The following is a 12,931-nucleotide window of genomic DNA, read 5'->3' as shown; positions in this document are numbered from 1 at the left end:
TTAACTTAAAGCCAAGCATACAGTAGTTTGTATAAGGATCCAAGTCATACTGTAGCTACTCTACAACTGTAGCTGGCCTTTGTTTGTGTAGGAAATGTAACCTCAAACATCTTTTTTCTGCAACAGAAAGCTTTTTTCACATCGTTTCACATTTTTCATAATTGTTCACATCGTCGAGTATTATCCAGATTATTTAAAATAGCCTACTGTATAGCCTGACTATAGGGGTGTGTGTGTGTGTGTACTGTATGAAAATTAGTGAGTCAAATTAGCCTGGACTTGTATGTGATTAGCAGGAGACAATTTGATTAATGCATAGCGATGGATGTACAGTATATTCATTGATAGACTATATTATGTTCATTCAGTTGGAGATCCAGTGCAGATACCTAGTAGCGCAGCATTTTGTTTAATTTTCACTTTCACTGCTGTGACACCTGACTTTCCCTCCGGTGATCAATAAAGGTTTATCGTATATCATTTTGAATTATGTCAGCATCTCCACTGAACATGCTCTCTTGTGCTGCAGGCTATAAAAACGATGACTGCATATGGTTGCGGTCACGTGTCTTGGCCTGCATTTTTAATTAATAGGCAACGGCAGAATATCAAGTTTATATTAACAGGAAACTGTAGAATATAGATTCAGCTCTGAAGAAAATAATTTAGAGGTGGTTTGTTCTAGCCTTTTCCTAATCGATTCTGTTTTGAAGCCACTTTAAGTCCCTTTTGGTTTCCTGCATTTCTTTGTAATTATTTTTCATAAAATGTTCTCCTGGCAACGATTAGAATGTTGATCTAATGGATTTTCTTTTATTTGGTTAAAGTTTGTTCTTGTCTGATTTAAGTAAAAGTAATACCTCATCAAATTTGACTAGAGTAAAAGTAAAAAATAAAGTATACAGTACCAAAGTAAAAGTACTCAAATCTACAAACATGTTGCATTGTGACACTTGCAGATCGGCTATTTTTGAAAGATTTGGAAACATTTAGTGCCTTTACTTTGAAAGTTTGATATGGCCATTTAAGTAAATAATATATTTAGAAGTTTAAAATATAAAAGGAATCTTGGTGGGAATGACGTGATTACAAGGTCAGAATAAAAAATAATCACATATCAGGTGTGAATACATTCCTTCAATAAAAAGTTAAAATTAATTAACCACTTAAGCCACTTCAATTGCAGTGGGGGTATCAGATTTACAAGCTAACTGATGCTGTGAGCTTGGAGATCTATTTTCAGTATAGTTTCTCATATATAATTTCTGGAACATTGTCTACATTTAAATACAGCAGTGCATTAACGTTTAAAAGAATCTCAGGTGTAAATGGCTTGACTATTGTTTTGTTACATCCACCAAGATTATCTAAAACAAATCATTCGAGACGATGTACAATGAATTACAATGTAATTGTGTAAAAGGATTTTTATTGTACAAAGATAAAAAGCGTTATATACACACATCTTTCAGTGTATGCCTTGTATAAAACAAATATGCATCAAAGATCCCGATAATTATCTATATACACATTTTACATACAGGATTTACAAAATAAGACTTGAACATTATTTTGACAAGAGCACAGTGGATCCCAGCAGCTAATAGCCTGCCATTTAGCATCCAGTGGGCTGTACCCTTTCTATGCAGTTAATCCATTGCACCATTCATCACATACAGTAGGCCTAAATGTCCCTTCCAAGATGTATTCGTGTACTTGAAGCAAAATGTCTCAATCCAACACAGTTTAATATTCGATACTTCCACATGATCCGTGTCCTCACAGCTCACACAGGGTATCCGTATTTACTGTCATATTCGTATTTCTGGGGAGGGGTTGCGTGGTCGCCATTGGTTAACTGTAGCGTGCCGTTGCCCTTGTCTGTGTGGGTGGTACTTCGGTCAGACTCGGTCCTGCCGGCCTGGGCTCTCCTCGCCGAGCTGTACGCCACCCCGGGGTGTGCGCGATACCCCAACACTGAACGGAAACTAGAGTTTCTGCTGGAGGGCCGACTCTCTGGTGCTGTGACGTCCTCCCTGAGGAAAGAGCACCACACAGGGACTCAAAACTGCACTTTTTGATTTTGTTTGTTATTTAAAGAACGTTAGGCCTATGGGGGGGGAGGAGAGGGGGGCATGATTTACGATTCTGTCACTATCAGTGTCTATTTTTATTGCAAATTCTTAAATTGTTTAGTCTTAGTCTAAACCTTAGTCTTTTAGTATTAGTATTTTTGACGGCAAATTCTTGATATTTAGTCTTTTGAACACCATTAGTTTTAGTCAGATTTAGATTTCTCTAAATCTAGTCTTCTTAGTTGACTAAATATCAAAAACGTTAGACTTTTAGTCATATTAGTCAACAAAATTAACACTGAAACTCGGACGGCGCTGAGTCGACTGAAGTTGACTTCGCAATGCTTGGCACGGCGACTTGCTCGCTCTGCGAGGCCTCACGTGGCTCAAGTCACCTTCAGGCGGGTCGCCTCCGTCGGAGAAACTGAGTGCACCTTGTGTGTATAGTTTCACAAACCTGATTTCATTGGCAACCTCCTTTACGTAACGTTTCTTACGACAGCAGCAAACCAGGAGACAGATGAGTAGCAGCAGCAGCAACAGCAACAGCAGAGCTCCTATCACCGCACCCGCTATTACACCCGCTTTGTTGGTAGCTATAGAGCAGAGGAGAAATGACACTCAGATGCTGTCCTCATTTACTGTAGTGCTCTGCATTGGCTTTTAAATGTCAACCGATATTTTTACTTTGTCACCTCGAATATCACAGCGGATGGATGACAATACAGTACTGAGAGATTTGTTCCTGCTCCGATTAGGTTCATTGTGAGATCAATGTTTTGATAACCTACTGTATGAATCTTCGGTTCAGATCTGATAATCCTTTGGTGATCGAAATGTTGATCTTACCATAGTGCAATACACTTACAGTAGTGGGAGTAAATATAAGAGTGTGCCGACTCCATTATTGTCTCCACCAAGCCGAAGGCATGGGGAGAGAGTATGTTTTGAACTCCGTCCGTCCGTGTGTGTCCGTCCGTTACCAATTTTGCACACACATTCCCTAGATGCCAACGATGAACCTCTTTTGTAAAACATTTTTTTTGCCATTACTCCTCCAGATTGTCCAAAAATCCTGCAAATCGTTACACAGTATCTCTATAGTCATGTGCTCAAGACAGATGGCACCCTTTTCACATTGACCTATTATAGCGCCACCAGAAGGCCACAACCTGACCTGCCCTGGTGGAGACCTGTGCCCGAGTTATTTCTTATGTTTGTTCTGCACCTGATTACCAGAGTGGATATACAGTACATGCTCTACTTTTCTAACGCATAACTGAAGCCCATGGGTTTGACAGTCCCAATCCTAATGAGGATATCCCAAGGCGTTCAAAACGTTGTAGAATTTGGAGGGAAAATTATAAAAGAAGTGACATCACATTGACTGACTTACGGTTGTATGCGTGCAGCGTGTATTTGCACTTCTGTTTGCCAACAGCATTTGTCACCTGGCACAGATAATGCCCCACATAGCTCTCTGAGTGATTCCTTATCAACAGCTCCCCGGTCTGTGAGTCTGAATGAAAGAGAGAACATTCAGTACTGTCACACGACATGACATACTGGAATATATATAATGTGTTATCGATGTAGGCTACAATATGGTCTATGCCTGCTTTTTCTGTATCATCAATTAGCCTTGAGTTGTACAGTACCTTGAGTGGCAGTTGGTGGGATGGCACCTCCACTGTCTCTTGTCCACACATAGGTGAGAGGAGTGGATCCCTGAGCAGATTTACAGCGGAGGGACACGGTGCCTCCCTTCTCCTCACCACCTTCAACCGAGCACTTTGGCACTGATGGGGGAACTATAATGCAAGAGAAGAACAACAACCACCAAGATTAAGCAGGGTTTTAGTGTCAAAATTTAGCCTATCATAGGATGTTTATGTGTGAGACAGTAGGCAGTGTCTTAGGTGTGGTTGCTAAAAGAAAAGGAACACTACAGGGGAGTTCAAGCATGGTTATTAGGAGTGGAAGCAAAACTGCCGGGGCATTAGCATTCCTTCTGAATGACAAAGCTCTGATAAACATAGAACAATAGGGAGGGACAGAACAGGCAAAACAGAAACCAGTCTGGGAGGCGTGTCAAAGTGTATTCATCCTCACCCATCACTACGAGGGTGACTTTTCGCATGTCAACACCAGGCGCTTTCTTGACTTTGCATTGGTAAGTGCCTGTGTCCGAGACACAGGCATCAGTGATGACGATGGAGGCATCTCCCAGTGTAGGGTCTCCCACAAACATGAGCCTTCTTGAGAGGCTGGCGTCACCATAGTGCAGCGTTTGGCCCCCAGTATACGATAAGATCTGAGATGGGGAGATTCAGTTCAGTGACAAACCAACACAAAATAGTTTGTTGGGAGCAGGTTTTTCCACTAGAATATGAATATACCCTCTAGCTGAAAAGGATCATTTACCTTAGTCTAGAATGTTTGAAATGCAAAGTATGAAATGTTAATCACACTCTCTAGTCAATTCCCCAAACCTCCCAGGCCAGTTTCTCTTGAGGGTATACTCTGATCTTCAATGGAATACTTACCAGTTGGTCTTTCTGGGTCATGTCAGGGCTAACATTGGACCATTCAATGTCAAGTTGTCCTTTATCTTCAATAGTAGAGGTGTAGGTGCATCCCAGAGTAACCTTCTCTCCCTTGGCTCTCTGGATGGTCTGGGGGCCTGTGGACGTCACCTTCAGTGCCCTTGTTACATCTCAAGGATCAGAGGAACATTGTACATATAAATGTTCTGTCATGATTCTTTTACAGTGTGGCATGTCATTCCCTTCAACCAAATTCATGTGCTGGATCGGTATTCATAAATGTATATAGTTTGCACCGATGTGCAAACTATAATTAGACTCTTAAGTCAAAATTAAGTTTTATACTGGAGGGTATAGAGCCCAAAGAGCAGTAAATTAATTGTACAATGAAGGCTCTTCATGAGTAAACTTATGACCAAAGTTGAACAGATCAACTTTCAAGTTTTTTCTTTTTGTTTCTAACCTGTGTGCACACTGACTGTCATGGCAACATATCTGCGGTATATAATCCTCATCCAAAAGGCTATAGCTTCTATATATATATATATAAGATATATACTATAGCTTGGAGATTCAAAGAATTCTTGTAATAATAATCGTCACACATATAACCAGCGCAAGAGGCCAAGGATGAAAAATAGTGTGTTTATGAATCTTTATTTCAAGGAGAGAGGGGAAGACCTCAGCATGGTTCTTCGTTGTGCAGCTGTTGTGCTTTGTTTCTCGTTGATATTTTCGTTGAGCAACACAGTCGTACGAGAAAGCATAAATTGGGCTTCAAGCCTTATGTCTGTTTATATTCTGCCTGCACACTGACGGGGACAGAACCGCATCTGCGGTGTGTTTCTGCCATGCATGTACTTAAACTGAAAAGCCTCAGAATCCAAATGAGTCCGTTTAATTCTCACAAAATATAAATATATGATTCTAGGACAACCGCCACAAACTTCTAGTGGCCTCTGAGGACCGGCCATGGAGCAGTTGCTCAACTGCCTGTGGGATCTCAAGGGCATCTCAGCAGTTAGGGAGGAGAGCATTACACACATTTTGTCCCAGTTTTCAGTCAGTCTGCTGCCAGTTTGACTATTTTAACCACTTTTTGTTAAGTACGGTTGGAATGTTAATACAAATTCAACAAAATGCTGCTTTTGAAAATAAATAAAAGAGCATTAGAAGAGATGGAAAATTGCGAAAGACAATTTAAGAAAAGATGATTATGGCAGATGACAGACAAAGAGTTAAGGGTTTATTATTGTGAGTCACGCTTAAGTTGAGAGGCTGTGGTAAGTTGTAATTTAAAGACTGATGTACTGTACATTCACATAATGGGGGGAAATCATTGGCAAGATGCGTTTGTCATAATTTATTAATGGTTCACTGAAAATGCTCTGAACAGTCTGAAGCTATTGTGTCCATTATATTCAGGTAGTGCACCTAACATTTCCACCCTTTTACAACAAGCAATGGAAATGAAAAAATGGTCCATTCAAGCAGTTAAGCTGTCAGATCATGCACATTGTCTAAACAAAGAGTCTTGGCACCATGTTAACATTTACAGGAAATACTTGTGTTTAATGTATTGATAAGTCATACTGGCCATCTAACTATTTAGGCCAGGAGGCATGGTTAGTACCATATACAACATACAGTACTGTACAAAGACATGTACTGTAAATAATAGAGTGCACATAACAAACATAGCAGTTGGTTCAAAAACCAACGACACTCACCTGTGTTCAGCTGAAGTGTTAGAAGAAACAGACCAGCCAGCAATCTGAAGTTTCTGAAACCATTTCCCATTGTAACCGAGGGTCCCGAAAGTGGCCAATTGTAACCCTGGGAGTAAATGTGATAAGTTACAGAACAAATGTAGAAGAATGTAAGACTGCATGGTACATTTAAAGTGGCATTTCATCTGAATTATATTTGATCCCTACATTGTATTTGATTCTTCTTGAGAGAATGAGTTAGAATGTATTGGTTATTTTTGATTTGAGGCTCAAATTGAAAGCTCGACAATAAGTAATTTTTTCGGTAAACTACTCCTTTGTGTCCTTTAAACCTCCTGTACATAATGATTACAGCAGGCCAACTCAGGTTGCAGTCCAGCCCATTTAGCTACTCAAAGAAATGGAATCTATTCCATCTTAAAATTTAAGACATTTTCTCTGCCAACTAATCAGCACATTCGAGCTATAGATGAACGTGAGGTAAGACTTTACATAAATCCAATAGCTAGACAGACATACTGTATATCAACAAGAACACTAAACTGAGTTCTGTTCAGCAGTAGTGAATTATATTAAAATGAATAATGACTCAAACATACCTTTCAGTGGAAAAATAATCCAACCAAGATGAAGGCACAGAGAAGTGTTTCTTGACAGCTTAGTTTCCCTTCCTATTTTGCTCTCAGCTGAAACCCAGCAGGTGCGATAAGTGTCAGCCTCAGCCACACCCTATCCTGTCCATAGTGCTAGCCTATTGGCCACTGCTGAAGCTGGGTGTATTTCAAACAAGTCCACATAACTATTTACCTTTCCAACTTGTTATTGTATTTCTACAGAAATTATACAGGGATTTTAGAACATGTTTAATAATATATAGTTATTTTGCAGTTACTGAAACATCTGCCCTTAATGAGAAATAATGTGTTCTCTGAGCAAGAAAAAATAAAGTTTGTTTACAGTCTATATATAGTTTGCCCTCCCACAGTAAATACAGTAGTTGATTGTGAAATTAATGATTTACCTCCTAAGGTAGGGAACAGCACAACCACATGGTTCAATTTGTTTATCTACATACAATAGTCTTAGAATAATGACATGTATTTAGTAGAACACATTGGCATTAATGTTAGCAAAAAGAAACTTGTCAAATACAAGCCATTTTGCAGAACAAGAACAAAAGCTGTGTTTTTCACTTTTAGTCTATAGTATCCCAACTTAACTCTACACAATGTTTGATGTGTTACCGTGTTGTTCTGTGCCGTGGCCCCTGGATGTTGTTAAAATCGGATTTCTCAAAACTGTCATAGTTTGACAAACTACGCTTTTGAGCTTATTTAACCGAATTCTCTCAGGGTGAAAAAGATAATGGTTTCATACTACATTTCCCCCAGCAATGGCAGCCTGCCATGGTCTTTGGCACTCCCATGACAATACACCACTTTCCTCATGAAAGCCCTGTAGAGTTGAACAATAAAACATGTCACTTTTGAACTTACCGTATCTGACAAAACACAGAGCACTGTGACCACGACAATGTGACCACGACAATGGACAGGAGACTAAACAGCAAACAGAATAAACTTTTTTTTGGATCATTAGGCAGAATAGAGGAAAGCTACTATAGTGGCGTTGCTTGAGTTAGTGCAGTTTGAACCAAATAGTACAAAGTCCACACTCTCTTATCAGCTCTGAATCATTTACCAAAATGGAGAGATTAGATTTATTTTGCTCGATTTTCAATTCCAGAAGGGTAATTCTTTTGTCCTCCTAAATAAAAATAAAAAATACTATGAGCGCTGCGCTCCTATAGGAGCACAGACCTCCGCCAGGCCGGGTTGGCTACCCAAGGCCTGGAAACTTTGGAAGTCAATCATAGCCAATCGGAATGGAATATGGAAAATGTGACTGATACATCTTGATCACATGATCAGTTATGGACCAGAATGTGTGCATGGAACGCTTTACAGACACTGATCGCCTGTCTAGCTGTGCCAGAGATTAGCTGTTCACAGACGGACGGACGGACGGACGGACGGACGATGAGAGGTGTGGAAACACAGACAATCTCTGGTCTGGTAGAGATAATAAAGATTCAAAGTGGCTAGGTGGAGCAAAATATAGCGAGATTAACCATGCAAATTAGCAAAAGTTGGATAGGGCTGAATCCACCATGATATAGACCTAATTTGGTATTGATCGTCACGTTGAGTGTATATGCACCTGGTCACGTGATACATGACATTGACATTAACAGACTGCTGTGCTGGGTTAATGCAGTCCTGCCAATAACATTCATTAAGGCGAGAAGATGAACAAATTAGGACCACCCAAGACGAATCATGATAAGAATGCAGATTTGAAATTACCACTTCTCTGCATGTGCATTCTCTCACCCAATTGTAAAACAACATTTCTGTTCCTAATGAATAAGGAGCCTGCATTAATGACTGCATGACTTATGGAATACCAATTCCATAAGAATATACATGAATATTCCCATAAGCCTATATGAGACAGTACAGCATCATGCTATACCAGCATGTGGTTAATTGCCCCTCTCTCTCTCCCCCAACAAGCTGAGCTTGTGGCAACAAAACGTGTGTGGGTGGGACACCATATGAGAGGACCGCTCTGAAAAAGTACTAATAAGCATGGTAAAGAAAAAAAAAATTGCCATTGAAATAAATCTGGTATTTTGGCAAGCCTTTATTTCAACATCCTCCATTTGGACACCCACTTACTTTTTCCACTAATCGTCCTAGTACCAAGCTTAGTTGGATGACAAGAAGCCAAATCTGCCTCTGTCTTACGGCCAAGGTTTGTGATAACCCCATCCATCTTCCTAGATTTGGCAAAGTTGGCCCTAATCACACCACAGGGTAGCAAACAAACCACCTTGACAGATGTCCAAATTACAAGTAAACAGCCCAGCAGGGGAGGCAAACAAATGACCCGAAGCAGAGAAAGGGAGAGGCTATGGAGAAGCATGGGCTTGATAACAGCCATACTGAAATAGCATGGCAGAGTGAGTCACGGTGTGTCAATGTCAGGGAGCCAGTTAGGCACGTATATTTGTCTTTTTAAGGCGGAGCGCCACTGGGACAAGGAAGGAGCTCCTGGCAAAGAGAGGCTCAACCTCCTCTGAGAGTTACGTGAGCGGAATGCAGCGCAGTCACTCCTACGGTACAGTATGTACATACCTCATTGAATCTTTACAATTAAATGGCCACTCTGACAGTAAATTGATTTTGGCCCCCTTTAAATCAATTGGTCCATTATTCACAGATCACTTAGGTGTCATACGTAAAAAGCACTGGGGGTGTTACAAACTCCTGTAATGACTGCAGCAGCATTGTGTTGCACTGTCGGCTGTCAATCACCTTCTGTTCTTTCACTGAACAATGAAGCAGACGTGAATATGTCTATCCTTTTTTATCCTCCACACACTGCACGCTATTTGTGTGCAGTGCCCGGCCCGTGCTACAGAATACATTATGAAGGGGAAAATGCAAGGATTCTCTCCAATCTTCATGATTCCTCATCTCAGTAAAGGACCCTATCTCAGAAAGACCACATCTAACAGTCAACCCCACACAAGCAGAGCATAGCACCTTGCTGAGATGGTGCAGTGCACAGCAGGAAATATCTATTTGGTCATCCATAAGCCTTTAATGCCAGTCTTATTAAACATGGCAAAGGTAGGGATACCAGATTGAATGGGATCATCATTCCTGTATATTGCTATTATTCCCAATGCTACACAGTATAATTAGTCTAGCATTAGGGATGGCAAGGAATTGAGAGGAAACACTAAACTAAAGACTAAGACTGAGGGTATGTGCAGGGTCGTAAGGCTTTAACATACTGTAACTGAGATGTAATTATATAGCCTATAGATAGAGAACAATGCCTCATGATATTTGTCTTGGTTTTTAATATTATTTTATTCTCTTATTCTCTATTGCTGCTAGTCTATTCGAAATAAACATTTCAAATAAGTAAAAATTATAATTGTGAATCAATTACAAGCAAATGGCATGGAGAATCAAAACCCTGTTTGACAGTCATTGTCACATGACTCACAACTAATGTGGTAAAATAAATATAGTTGCTGCAACAACCAGTGCCATTTGTAGCGTTTGTGGCGCCCCCTATCGGTGCAAGTGAAATCGCTTTTGGCTCTGCATTGTTTAGGTGCTGCTGCTCAATGTGTGATTCAGATTTGGGGTAGATGATCATAGCGAATCAGAATGTATTATGAAAATTAATACATCTTGAGTACACGACTCAAGAGAAGGTGTACCGATTTCTGAGGTTTTGACCCATATAGTAGGAGTAGTTTAGGAAAACACAAAATGGGAGTTGAGGAAAAGACTACTAAAGAGTAAGACTACTACTTGTGAGTGCGGTTATTTTTTTGTCAGTTGCATCATGATCCAAAGAATGCAGGAAAAACATTATTTTGGATTGTATGACCTACTTATAGGCCAAAATATTAAGGAGCCTATTATAGTGCCAAAATAATTTGGGTGGAGGTTCTTACTTGGCCTAGTAATCATTTTGTTTAGCCAGTCAAATGGATGTCATTCTGTGACAAGCAGACTGCCAGACTCCCAGATCACAATGACATTGGTCCATCTTGCCAGACTGACAGTTCGGTACCATGAAATAAATGTGCCATAAATCTGAAATAATCTCATAAATGTCAGGGAGCTGACATCAATATACAGGAGACTTGCGCTGTGATTTACAGTTGAGAGAGCCTTCTGTGGTAAAAAGAAAAACCTTATGCTTAATTTATAATCTGTCGTACTAAAATAGTAGATCTACATACTCATAATGTGTCACGGATGCAACACGTTGTGAGCTTGTAGCACCAAGAAGCAGCGTGAGTCCAGGATGATGGCCAGGTACTTCCTGCTGGGCATGTGGAGCTGGGCCAAGCGGGCAGGAAGAACCCAGTCCCAGCTGATTCCTGCCGCCAGCTATTTTTGGCAAGTATAAATCGAAGAGGTTTCTTTAGAAACCAAGGTTTTGTAAGTAGAGTGAGCGAAATACTTCACTCTATGGGATGTTTCCCTTTGCGGAGCAAAAGGGCAGAAACTTCATTCATGAACTCCCACAGAGCATATGCTCCTCAAATATGCTCTGTGGGTTTAAGAGCGATGACGTAGATGCCCTGCTTCTCGAAGCATCTAGGCTGCGTCTACGTCACAGCGCGCTCATTCGAACACTTTTCCTTCTGCCGGGCCAAGACAGAAGGGTGTTTCGAGTGAAGTATTTCGCTCACTCTACTTACAAAACCTTGGTTTCTAAAGAAACCTCTTCGTTTTGTTAAGTATTCGTTCACGAAATACTTCACTCTATGGGACCTTATGAACTCCCGTGTCTTGAAATAGTCAAGTGTGTTCAGGGCTATATAAAGTAACCTAATGAGGGCTGGGCAACCTCTGGTTGATAGCCCGGTCCCGGTGGAGAATGGTAGTAGCCTCGGGCTGATATACATTCTCAGTGTAGATGCTTCATGTAGGCCTGGTATATCCAGGGCATCTAGACTTATGTGATTACACATGGTTTAATGGCCTAACAGGTCCATTATGGTGCGGCAGCCCCCAACACTGCGTGCGCCACAGAGGGCGCTGCCACGTCTAGGTTATAGTATTGGATTGGGACACCCTTACAGAGTGCCCAGGATGCTGCCATGCCTCTTGTGGAGTGAGCCCTCAGCGCCTGTGGGGGCTCCACTCCCTGACTAGTATAAGCCAGGCGGATGGTCTGCACTATCCAATTGGAGATGCTGACCGTTGTGACAGGCTTTCCTTTGGTCCTGGTACCCCAGGATACGAATAGTTGATTCCCTATCCTGAAGGGGGCCGTCCTGTCCACGTATGCTCGTAAAGCTCTCACTGGACAGAGACAGTTTAACCTCCTGTCTTCATTAGAAGCAAAAGGAGGGGGGTGGAAAGCCTGTAGGTCCACTGGAACGCACACGGAGAGAGCGTTCTTGGGGATGAAGGCTGGGTTGGGCTTGATAGTGACCTTGGTTGACCTGTCATCGAACCTCATGCACTCTGGCGAGGTCGAGAGGGCGTGTAGGTCGCTGACCCTTTTAGCAGTTGTCAAGGCAACTAGGAGGGCTACCTTCAGTGTCAGGTTCTTCAAACTAACTGTCGTCAGTGGTTCGAAGGGATCCTTGGTTAAGGCCTCCAGGACTAGGGTTAGATCCCAGGAGGGGACCAGGGATCTGTTGATCCTGTGTTCCCTTCGTACGCCCTTAACGAACTGCCTAACTAGGGGGTGTTTCCATACCGTCTCGTTTTCAAACCCCACATGGCAGACTGAGATTGCTGCCAAGTTGTTTTTGACCGAGGAGAGACCTAGTCCCCTGTCTAGGAACTCTTGTAGGAAAGTCAAAATGTCCACTACTGACGCTCGGTAGGGGACCACTTGAGTAGGCCGTGTTGAGCACCACTGCTCAAAGACGTGCCATGCCGTATCATAGCGGGCCCTTGTTGATGGAGCCCTTGCCCTCTGAATTGTGGCTATGACATTCGGAGGGAGGCCTACGTCGGACAACATC

General features: G+C 41.6%; 1 protein-coding gene across 1 annotated transcript; it reads right to left on the bottom strand.

The window, feature by feature from the left end:
* Positions 1–1,421: 1,421 nt before the first annotated feature.
* vsig8b (V-set and immunoglobulin domain containing 8b) lies at positions 1,422–7,048 on the bottom strand. The gene is made up of 8 exons (XM_083784042.1): positions 6,951–7,048; positions 6,352–6,457; positions 4,622–4,791; positions 4,188–4,389; positions 3,734–3,886; positions 3,472–3,594; positions 2,533–2,671; positions 1,422–2,036 (listed from the first exon to the last, which is right to left on the bottom strand). Exons 2-8 carry the CDS (start codon positions 6,419–6,421, stop codon positions 1,787–1,789), a joined length of 1,107 nt encoding a protein of 368 aa, XP_083640168.1. The 5' UTR covers positions 6,422–6,457; positions 6,951–7,048; the 3' UTR covers positions 1,422–1,786.
* Positions 7,049–12,931: the final 5,883 nt, after the last annotated feature.

Source organism: Protomyctophum parallelum, assembly GCF_964188405.1.
Source record: "Protomyctophum parallelum genome assembly, chromosome: 15".
In the NCBI taxonomy this organism is placed as follows: Eukaryota; Metazoa; Chordata; class Actinopteri; order Myctophiformes; family Myctophidae; genus Protomyctophum; species Protomyctophum parallelum.
This window is presented reverse-complemented; position numbering and strand designations above follow the sequence as displayed.

Bases quoted from the DNA above. Each gene is read 5' to 3' on its own strand.
- vsig8b (XM_083784042.1), bottom strand. From the start codon at position 6,421: ATGGGAAATGGTTTCAGAAACTTCAGATTGCTGGCTGGTCTGTTTCTT. The intron at 3,887-4,187 runs GTGAGGATGAAT...CTTGCATTATAG, and splicing joins AGTCACCCTCGTAGTGATGG to TTCCCCCATCAGTGCCAAAG. The intron at 2,037-2,532 runs GTTTGTGAAACT...CTCTTTCCTCAG, and splicing joins GAGGTTGCCAATGAAATCAG to GGAGGACGTCACAGCACCAG.